A 12411-nucleotide genomic window follows, 5' to 3' on the forward strand; every position below is an offset into this window, starting at 1 on the left:
ATACTCTATGCATTACTCTGATATTTTCATATTATGGCTTCTAAGAGTTCTTCCGATCAATGAGTTATTAAACAAAATACTTGCAACTAGATTTAGTGATATCAATGTAATGATCCATTTACAAGAAGTTGTAGTAAGTCCTAAACTAAAAGGAAGTAAAGAGTCAGAATATTCGAATTTTTAACTCATTATTTTGTAATGACAGAATTTGCTGGGTTTTAATTTAAAATCCAAAACATTGAATAAATCAAAGACAAAATGGATAAATCATATCGAGGGACTATATTCAAAACCCTCTATCTTTGATTTTCACGAAAATTACTTTTTGATGGTAAAATGTTCAGTAAAACAGCCCTCATCTATAGTGTGAATTTCATAACGAACATATTTTTTTGCTGTTTTATTTGAATTTTTGTTATTTCTCTATTTTATACAACGAATTTTTTCCAAATGCAAAACACTCTATCTTTTCAAATAAGTAATTTTCAAACATTTTTCTGGAATAATTTCTTCTTGCAATACATGTTTTCTTACTAATTTTTGCATGCTGAATATGAATTTTACATTTTTCAATAATTTATCAAAATAGCGAAAGCGGATTCTGAATTGAATTACCATTTTGTTTTTATCTTTTTGTTTTTGGAAAACTTAAGGTCTATGCAATAAAAATAAATGGTTTAAGTTGGAATTTGTTTAAAAAAGTGTCTACTTTTAAAGTGTCATCGTCATGGTTGTGGCTACCAAAACCGCAACCATTATTTATCTAAAGCTCTATCCAATTTTGCTGCGGATAATAATAAAGGTGTTGAACAGAAGTTCTTAGATAAGATAGAGATTAAATTGTAAAATCAATCTATACAATTGTCAATCGATTAAGTTAGAAGATCGTAAAAAAAGCTATTGATGCAGAATATTTAAATTATGATTTCTTTAATAATTAAATTGATGACAAACTTATGTTTTTTTCTTCCATTAGACCAGGACGAATAAAGAACGATCCTACTGTGTTTAATTTAAGATCTCTTTTATATGTTCCAGATGATACCATAAAATATGAATTAAATTTTGATACAGATCACAGGACATATTGACCCAAAACCACCGGCATACCATTATTTTTATGATAATTTACAACAATCAAACTTCAAAAAATCTATTTTTCTATAACTTTTTGTGTAATATTGTTTATTTTTTATCTTATTAATTAGGCTTTAGCCTAAAACGTTCGACAAACTAACCACTAATATTAAATTAGCCGTTATCTAAAATAAATTACGTTAAAAAATGACAGATGACATAAATGAAATCAAAATAATTTATTTTTATTAAATTGCAAAACCCTCTATCTGATCATATTCATACATACACATTGAATATTTTTGAATAGCAAAACCCTCTATCTATCATAAAGTCCACAATAATGCAAAATTTTAAAAACCAATTACATGTGAGATTCAGTAGTTGCTTTTAAACAATATTGTAGAATACCGAATTTTAATAACTCAAGTAAACGCGAAAAAAACAGTTTTTTGGCTCTCCTGTAAAGTTGTGTTTTTCAAGATAGCGGGTTTTGAATATAGTCACTCGATATGACTACTTAGTAGCCATCCATATTGTGAAGCATTTGCTGCAAAACATTTAAATTTGTTGGTGAAAGGGGAAAGAGGAATGGAAAAGGGTACTCTGTTTCATGTACATGAAGTTTTTGTTGAGTATGTTATTCACATTTATTCGTTCGTATTCGTTCTGTACAGAAATGTCAAAAACTGAAAAGCAAAAACAAACAAATGTTTCACAGTGTGGACCGGGACTTATAAACATTGTTTGAAATGTCAAAACTAAGGTGATTATTTTTTCTGGAACGCAAACGTCATACGCCAATATAAAAACACACTCGAATTTTGTCTAAGAAACAAACAAATTTTTTTGATATTGGCTTCTGAAACTCATTTGAAGTCAAATGTAATATATGATACCTAGGGTTTTGAGTTACAGAAAATAAGTATAATAATTTGTTTAAATCAAATCTAGGGATTACCCCGAATTGTCGTGTTTTTTGTGATACAATTTATAAAATCGGTTCGAATGTGATTTCGAGTGGTCACATAATTCATTTTATATTTAATTCTATTCTAATTCAGGTGAGAGCGTCTCAGCAACAAATACAGCAAACACAATATTTATTAATTGTCAATGTCAAAATTAGGTGTGTCATATTAAAAATCAAACAAACATAAAAATTAAGTTATTTTGGTCATCCACTGGATTTTTTTATTATTCAATCTCACTGTTAGGGTGAGGAGATTTGTAAGGTTAAAAATTTTTCGATATTGTGCAATCGATTTTTCGATAACTTTTGGTATGAGGGAAATAAAGTTCCACTTGATTAAGCAAAAATAATTTGGCAACGTTGATAGGGCTTGAGGGTATAATACAATTTGATATAAATAATTTTGAAAAAGTGAATAATTCATTTACTAATTTTGAAACCCGAATTAATGAACGATATAAAAACTTCTTGAAATGTTTATAATGTAGCAGAGCTCCAAAACGGTAACTAGTGTTTGCTAGTCAATTTTTTTTTTGTAGATTGTTCGGAAGGGAATCTGATCAGAATATTTCTGATGAAAATTTAATGATGGACTTTGTTTTCGAATGTTTTTTAACATTATCAATACTTGAGTTGTTAACTTCAACGTTATTTTTGCTTTTCTTTAAAATAAAAGATTAAAAAACATACATCAAAACTTCATTCTTTACTTTTTTCGAAAAAAAATAAATTATTCGAATAATTCGATTAATTTTAAACGTGTGATTGAATTATTCGAACAAATTAAAATCTCTTATTCGAACTATTCGTTTTATTCCAACAAGAGAAAAATCGAATAATTTGAATACCCAAATTTTTTAAATACGTACGATACAAGGTGAAGTTGTACGCTTAAAACGATGGCGATATCATTTTTTCGAAAATATGACAACTAACAATCGCACACATACATCAGCATTTGCTGATGATATTTGTATTCTAAGAATTCATGAAAACTGATAAGATCACATATTTGAATTAGAAAATATTTAAGACACATATAACGTTTACATTACTTAGATAATTGTGCCCCCTATTCTTATCAATAACCAAGCAATAACTCAATAATTGGATATTAAATACCTGGGAACATATCTCGATCGCCGCCTTACATGAAAATGCCGTATAGATACAAAGTTGACTCAAATAAAATTGAAATCAATTCAAATTAATTGGCTCATTGGTAAAAACTTTACGCTTAGTTTAGATTGCAATTTTCTACTTTATAACTCGATCATAAAACCAATATGGTGTTTTGGAATTCAGATATGGGGCATGGTATCAGCGACAAATGTAGAAATAATCCAAAGTCGCAAAAAAAAGAACAAGGCTACCTATGGCAAAACAAGAATGCTACATGTAACCAATTACTTGAAAACACTTGAATTCATCCAAATCCACTAGCCCGCAACATATTCAACAACAGCGGCTATACTCGCTTGAGAAGGAGGGACACAACAGACCTAATCCAAAGACTAGAAGGAATAATGCGAATTTAATCTGAGCAACAGTGGATACAATTTTTTTTTGTGTGAAATATGACGAAGTCAAATAGCTTCTCAGATTGTTCGTGTAAGTTTAAGTTTGTTTTGTATGCAAATATGTCTGTTTACATTTGTTTAAGTAACTTTTTTAACTTTAATGATTTTTTCGTTTTTATTTTTCTTTTCGTTGATGCTGACAATGTTGGAAATGATGTAGATGACTATGATGCGGTGCGGGTGCGAAGATGGTGTCGTATGTGCGTAGAATAATTTGTCTTACCTTTGAGATAGATGTAATAGGATTGTTTTCCTTGTCTAACCACTCAACATTAGGCGGAGGATTACCGTGTGCTATACAATCTGCAATATTACCAGCAGTGTTTGTGAATTCAATGCGACTTGGTGGTTCATGTGAAAAGTTGGGTCCCTGGCTGTCAAAGTAATTCGAAGCATCTGCAAGTGGAATGAAAATATCATAAAAAAGTTAATAAAACGATATATTGTCTGTCTACTCCTGCTCCAAATAAATAGAACAAATAAAAAGGAACTTGTAATGAATATACATACATAAATAGAAGAAATAAAAAAAAACTCATACAAATATCTGACAAGGGAGGAGATTCTTGAAAAATCTTAAACTTAAATACAAAAATTAACATTAAATGTGTTGATTGTAGATGCAAACCCAAGATTGCAATTTCACCCCTCAGAACTTGAATCTACTAACAACACATTGTGATCATGAAAGGAAATATCTATTTTTTTTATCTTATTATGTTTGGCTTATATTTATTTATGCATGTGTGGTTGCAAGTAAGTAGATATGTATATGTATCTATGCTCGTATGCAACAAACATGTTTTGTAAGTTCTTCAACAAGTTTTAATACTTAAACTCATACACAGAAATACTCAAACTCAACATAACATTTTTTTGTTCATAATTTCAGCCAAAGAACCTTAATATAAAACACAACATAAAAAAATGCTGGCATAAACTTTCTTCTGTTCATAAAATGTTTTGAATAGATGAAGAAGAAACAAATGAAGTTTACACTGTCCATGAGTGGTTCAGGCGCATTGAGTTTTTGAAAATAAATTGGAACTTATTCTATGTTCCCACGGCTGCGTTCTTCGTAATTCGCTCGCTTATTCATAATATGATCATCAATTGCGAACCAAATAACATAATTCATAAGAAATTCAGTTTCAATTTGAAGATTTTTAAGTAAATTTAATATAGGGTCCCATTCCATAGCATTTCCAGAACATAATCTTTTCTCTAACAAAATTTATATGGATCTTAATCAATCAGATGTAAATTGCAAATTTTGACTTTTTTGGAATTTGATTTGACCATCAATTCTAATTAATATATTATGAAATGTGTACACAAAATTAATCATTTCATAAAAAGAAAGTTCTTCTTAACTGTTCCATCACGGCCAGATGATTATGGTGTTTTCCAATACCCTTCAAATTCCAGACTTTCTAAAGTGAAAAAATGTGCCAATGGTTTTAAATTAAAACTAATTTGAGAGTTTTTGGACCTTTTTGAATAGAAGAGTTTTTGTAGATTATTTAAAATAAAAATCGAGACAAATAAGACCATGAAACTCAAATAAAAGCTCAGAAAAGTGCAAACATCGGTATTTCCAACACCTCCCAGCAAAAATTTTGTGAATTTTTGTAATGACAACTAGTTATTTCATGCATTATTTTGTAATGAGTGGTGGTTACCCAGCACATTATTTTATTTACTAGAATAAGTATTTATTTTTATACAGGTTGGTAATGAACTTTTGCATTTAGCACAGCTATCTAGTGTATTTGACTGGAAAACGGGAGGTTAGTGGTTCGCCACCTGTCAAAGCCATTAATTTTTTTGTTCATATCATATTCATTCATATGTTGATGTTAAAACTATTGTTAACTTACAACAAAATAACTCGTACATGGAGCAGTGAGTTCGCAGCTTGACTATCAAACACAAGCAAATAATGTGACTGTTCGATTCCCATACACGGCAATATTTTTTGTGTTTTTTTTTTTTAGCTACATGTTCTTGTTGTGAATTTACTACTTATTTCTTAACTGATTGTAAGTATATTTGTAAGCTTGACCCATGAATTTTTTTAAAATCTCAAACAAAGGTAAGTAGTGTTTCAGTCAAATAATAAGTAGTTATGCCTTGGCTCCAATATTACTTGCTGGCTTATTAATTAAGTAAAGTTTTTGCTGGGCTGTTTATAAATTTCTTCATAACTGCCACAAAAGTACATGAATATGATACATATTTTGCTTTCATTAAATAAATACAATGGGCTATTTTATAAAGATTTTATATGGGGCATTTCATGTCAAGTGAACCAACTTTTGAAATCGATGTCTTCCGATCGGGATGAATGAACCAATTGGAAAAAATTTCGATTTTGCAAAAAAAGAAAATCAAAAATTGAGTTACAAAATATTTATTTTGATATGTAGATATCCCACTCGCATCCCACTAAGCGACCAAAAGGGTCTTCAAGGAAAATATCTAAGCTTTATTTTAAGAAAAAGAAGGCCCATTTAAAAAAAAGTCAAAAAAGTTTTTGATTTCGGAAAAAATATTAAATTTTTTTTATTTTTTTTCGAAGCTATCTAAACTATTTGGGACACATTTTCCTAGGAACAATAGGTAATAAGTTACATGGATAAGAAAATACACCTGTGTGGACAAAATGTAAAATTTTGACCCCCTCTAACTCAGACAATTCTCCACTGATCTTGTTGAAAAATTGTGTCTGAGTTACTATACTATAGAACTAACCTTGGCGTCGGAAGACATCGATTTCAAAAGTTGGTTCACTTGACATGTAATGCCCCATATATAATTTGGTTTAACATTGTAAGCAAATATAGCGTTTTCTGTTTTGTCGCAATTTTATTCCGCATACTTACGTTAATTCGTTTGGAAAATAATAAATATAAATTCTTAATGTATCAATTGAAAAAAATATAAAGATACGTAGTTTCATTCGAATAATATGGCTTATCTTCTGGATACACTTTAAAATGCATAATATTTGGACCCAATGTCAAAAAACCGGAGTTGAACATTTAATTTTCAAATGTGAATATCTCCTAAGCTATATGAGATAATTTGTAGCTACAAACGAAGAAATAGGAAAATTTAACATACCCTACTTTGAGGAAGCCTGTCCGCACCAATGGTTGGCCCATGATGTCCAAATTCAAAACTTACGTGTGAAATTTCATTAAAAAAGCACTAAAATTAAATTTTATCTTGTTGGACCTGCACTCAAGGGTTGACTCCTACTTATGCAAAGCATTGTGTTGGAACTAGGAAAATAGGTTATGGGAGGGAGGAATGAGTATTGTTTGTGGACATTCGATTTGAACCTACATTGAAATTGTACGGCTAAAGAACGAGGTTACAGATTTATTTCCCTTTTTTTCTATACCACTCTGCGTCGCTTTACTGGCGCAGTGTTAAGTATTGTTTGTGGACATATGATTTGAACCTACATTGAAATTGTACGAGGTTACAGATTTATTTCCCTTTTTTTCAATACCACTCTGCGTCGCTTTACTGGCGCAGTGTTAAGTCTATTTACAAAAACAAATGGCACTTCCTGTTACTCGAAGTGTGTTCTATTATTCTGTATCACGTAAAGTTAGAAGTGGGACCCATATGCAATGGTACAAATTAATACATTTTGCAAATGGCCGACTTCCGTTGAATGTTTGGAAATTATAATATGAACAATGAAAGACCATATTAAAACAAAACTAGGTTTAAAAAAAATAAAGAATATATTTTGAAGCATCCTATATCTGTCACACAGTAATGATTTCGTATACGATTAGGGTTTTTAATTTCCTGACTTTTGTTGATTCCCGGGTATCGGGTAATTTTTTTGGTACGTTCCCGGGTACCCGAAAGTTAACGAAATATATAATTCTAATGTAAATTCTAAATATTAAAGCTAAAATTCTAATAAAAACGTAGTTTTATATTAATTATGGCCAGTGGTGGCCATAACAAATTCAACTAGCAACAAAATTTTACAAAAGTTGTTTAAACTAGTTTTAACCCTTTGTCGACCGTAGCGACGGTACTTATAAGTACTATAACAATAATGAGCTTACAAAATGAAAACAAAACTTAGTTTGACCCTTTCTGCCCAAAAGTTATTTGAAGTACACTATCATCTTTGGAATAATAAATTTGTTTTGCCTATTGGCAAACTCACTTACCCAGAATAACGGTGAATTATTTCATGTTCTCATTGTGGTGTTTATTTATGTTGTAATGACAAAAAATACTTTTTCGTAAAATACCATAAAATAGACTTGTAATAGAAAATGTTATAAAAATTACAAAACTAATCAATATATTCATAAAATTTAAAAAAAAAATCGATGAGTTTTTTTTATCTTTTGGCTGATGTTGGCCCAACGGTACCATGTTCCTTTCGTATCCTTGCAGGTCCCTTTGGGAGTTATTTCACGGTACCCAATTTTCGCAATCGATTTTTTGATTCATGATTTCCCAAAGGGTGTCAATAGGGTTTAGATTTGGTAATTGGCGCTACGAACAAAGGCCCTAATGAACAAAGTCTCCAAACCACAAATGAATTAAAACCCTAAAATTGGGGACTTAATTCATTATGAATTAAAACCCAAAAGTTCTAAATGAAATAAATCCCCAACCAAAGGAAATAAACCCCCAACCAAAATGAAAAAAACCGTCTACCCATACTAAAAACTTTGTGATTTGCCGGCCTTCGGCCTGGCGCAAAGGTTTTCTCCTCTGGGGTGTATAAAAAAACTTTTCTGAGCGAAGCCGGTTTTTGATACACCCCAGAAGAGAAAAAATTTGCGCCCGGCCGAAGGCCGGTAATGCAAAACAACTTTTCTGAGCGAAGACAGTTTTTGATACAACCCAGAGGAGAAAATCTTTGCGCCTGCCCAAAGGCCGGCAATGGAAAACAACTTTTCTGAGCGAAGCTAATTTTTGATATACAACAGAGGAGGAAACCTTTGCGTCCGGCCGAAGGCCGGCAATGCAAAACAACTTTTCTGAGCGAAGCCAATTTTTGATACACCCCAAAGTAATTTCATTATGAATTAAATCCCCAATTTTAGAAATGAAATAAATCCCCAAAAAATTAACTAAGTCCCTAAATTTCGTTGTTGATTTTTTTTATATAACATTTTGGGGCCTTAATTCATTTGCGGTTTAGGGACTTTGTTCATTGGGGACTTAGTTCGTAGCGCCTTGATAATTGTGGTGGCCATTCCATTACCGAAGCTCTGTCTTGTGCTAAACACGATTTAAGAACTTCTGAATAGTGTTTGGGGTCGTTATCGTGCTGAAAAACTCGTCGCAGCAGCATATTATCTCCTGCATTACTTTTTATAAGATATGTCTATAGATAAATTCATCCATTAATTTTGTGTAACGGGCCAATTCCAGCTACAGAAAACCAACCCCATACCATTACGTTGCAGTCAAGCAAAAAACTTCGCAGTTTGAGTTTGTTTAAAAAAAATCCATTTTATTTAGCATAAAAATTTATTTAAAATTAACTAAAAATATGCCATTAAGCAAAGTCGATAGAGCGTTATCCGTATGTCTGTTTAGATTAAGATTCGTAAAACATCAAATATCTAATAATAAGCGGTGAGAATATAAGCAAAAAACTGTAATTTTTTGGTGAGAAAATTTACATTCTAAGTTATTTTCTCTGTATTTTCATCAGTTTTAAATTCCCGGGATTTCCGAATAAAAACCCAGGGAATCGCGTAGTGAAAAATTGGTAAAATACGATGTAAATTTAATGAGATGATCGGGATGGTATACTAATTATCGTCAAAATCTGATATGGTTGAAATATATTCTGATCAATATTAGATCAGAATATTAGGTCTTTAGTATTTCTTTGTGAAGCTGTCCTTCTTCCAATAGTTCCCCTAAACCTTCACCGATCACTGTATAAGCATCCAAAAAAATATATATGCATTTAAATCATATACAATACACATTACTAACATCCGCCCGTGCACATTATATGTATAGTACTCGTATATACGTATGTATGGATTTGTTTGAGTTCTGACAGTGTGTGCACGTATTTCATATGCATTCAAAAGATATTACAAAAATAAACGTTAGCTGCTTCATGTTGAAGAAAAAGCTCTTCATATTCTTCTATTTTGTGCTGTGTTCAGTGCTGTTTTGTTGTGTAAAGTATGTGGCTTAAAAGAGGACATTGACGCAACAACTTTAAGCAATTGGGTGTATATATTCACAGATACATTTGTACATTAGGCTGCTCCAAAAAATTAATTGCAATTTGAATATATTTCAACATCAGTTTTTTTAATTTTAGAAAAAACATGAAAAATGTTTAGAAAAGTGCTAAAATGAAAGGTATTTTTGGAGCATAGAAAACCATACAAGGGAGAGTAACTTTTGTCTCTATGCAATTTGGGAGCTGTCTAATGCACACACAGAAACAAACTTATAAAAATATGAAGTACAATATGGGAAACATGGTGGTTGCTTGATATCAATGATTGTATAAACACAGAAACATTCGTACAGACACAAACATACATTTACTATGTGTAATGCTTGCAAAATTCTTCATCGTCAGGGCTGCTATTTCCATACAAATGCATGTTTGTAGTCAGTAACCCATTAATAATTTTGACAAAATACTTTTCCGAATCAAAATATTTGCCAAACGATTTTGCTGTAAATATTTAATTTGTTTATATTGCTTTTAAGTGCGTTGAATATTGTGGTGTCCTACTAATCAAAATTTGGTAATTTTAATCAGAAATAGTTATTTTTGCTTATTCCGCATTTCATATTGTGGCATTCAGAAATATGGTTTTTTTACAACACATCAATACAGTCGTGTGTAATTGATATTTAAAATTCTGAATATATCCAACACGAATATAGTCTTTGTATATATTTTATATTTAATTGGGAATTTTATTGAATTTATTTATTATTATTAGCTTTATTTATTTATAATTTATCGTCGTATAATCCTGGCCCTTTATGAAACTTAGAGCAGATTTTGAGGGAACGCGCTTTCCATATAATTTATCACAAATAACTTTTCATAAAATATAAAAAGATCAATGATGAAATTTACCAAATTATATTGATTTATCGGTTGGTGTTCATTCACAAAATCAAGAAGATTTTGAATTTTGAAATGATAACTGTGTCCCAATACAAGTAAGTTTTTTTTTTTAAATTTTGTATTTTATCAAAAGATTTTGAATATTTTAGATTCTCAGATTTGAATTAACCCAATGAAACCAAAAACAAAAATATAACAATTATTTTAAGAACCTAATGACAAGCGGCGAGAAACCTGCTTGAAATGTATACGATTTTTCCAGTGTTATTATCGAAACATCACTAAAGTTTCTTAATTGGTGTAACGTGCAGTTACAAAAGTCAATACATCAACATAACAAAATTAATACTAATACAATATATATAAGTATATTGTTGTCCATAATTCCCAAACAGTTTATTTGAATTCTAATTTGTTCTCAATAATTCCCAAACAATTTATGTGAATTCTAATATAAGACATCTAAGACAAAACACGCACAGGGGAAGCTAGAATCCATAGACAACAACTAGATAGGTAACTGAGAGCCAAAAACCTAAGTCTGTTGTCAGAAACCTAATTCATCAGAATGTATTGCATTCTATTGAAAAAATAGAGTATTATTTTACTCTCTCCTTCCGTTCTATGCGTTTATTCTATGCTAGAATCAAAGTCCAAATCTATTTATACTTTGCGCCCGGGTAACAAACCATAATTAGACGAGGCCTAAATTCTTACTTCGTATTAATACCGTAGTAAGCCGATGAGAGCTGAAGAATTTATCTCCTCGGATTGCATCCATAAGCTGTATCTACGAATAATTAGTCGTTACCCAACCAAGAGCCGAAGCATTTATCTCCTCGGATTGTACTCATTAGCTAGTCATAGCCAATAAGTTGTAGTTAGACCCATGAGAGCTGAAGAATTTATATCCCCGGATTGCATCCATAGACAGTATTTATAAATAATAAGTCGATAGCGGACTGAGAGCCGAAACGTTTATCTCGTCGAATTCTCTAATAGAAGCTTCGCCCATTAACCCATTAAAGTAAAGATTCCAAAGGAAGCAAACCTTTGAAGAACCTCGACAGACCAAGCATACCCCGGCTGGAAACAAAAACTGCATCACATTGGCTTAAATATATCCTTATGGTATCAAAGGACATTTATTGTTAGTAGGATGTAAATTTAGATGTCCCGAGTGCAGTATTTCGTGTGCCTGTTTAAAATTTAATTAATTCCATTTTTGAATTGATAAAAATTTAAATAAAATGAACCAATAATACGTTATAAATAAGTTCAAAATATTTATGAAGTTTTGGAAAAAAAATGCATTCGATTCATTCTGTTTAGGAAAATATTAATTTTACGTACGACTTTTAAAATCTTTGCCATGAATGGTAAATGAAAACCATTCTGACATTTCTACATTTTTCATTTAGCAAAGTCGATAGAGCGATGACCATATGTCTGTTTAGATTAACTTTCCAAAAACTCGAAATAACTAATAATAAGCGGTCCATTGTTGCAGAGAATAAATAGGAAAAACATCAAAACGGACCTATTCACATTTTTTGGCGTTGTAACTTGTTTTCTCTGAATTTTCATCAGTTTTAAATTACCGGAATTCCTGACAAAAACCCTGGAATCGGTTAGTGAAAAATTGGTGAAATTCCCCTTAAATTTGT

General features: G+C 30.9%; 1 protein-coding gene across 1 annotated transcript in view; it reads right to left on the reverse strand.

Moving 5' to 3' along the window:
• Window positions 1–12411, reverse strand: part of LOC135951214 (cell adhesion molecule Dscam2-like) — a 163497-nt gene that overhangs the window by 110859 nt on the left and 40227 nt on the right. Inside the window, 1 exon segment of the mRNA XM_065500821.1 lies at window positions 3854–4026. Within this exon segment, the coding sequence (XP_065356893.1) occupies window positions 3854–4026 (173 nt within the window).

The sequence above is a fragment of the Calliphora vicina genome, chromosome 2 (genome assembly GCF_958450345.1).
Source record: "Calliphora vicina chromosome 2, idCalVici1.1, whole genome shotgun sequence".
NCBI classification, from domain to species: Eukaryota; Metazoa; Arthropoda; class Insecta; order Diptera; family Calliphoridae; genus Calliphora; species Calliphora vicina.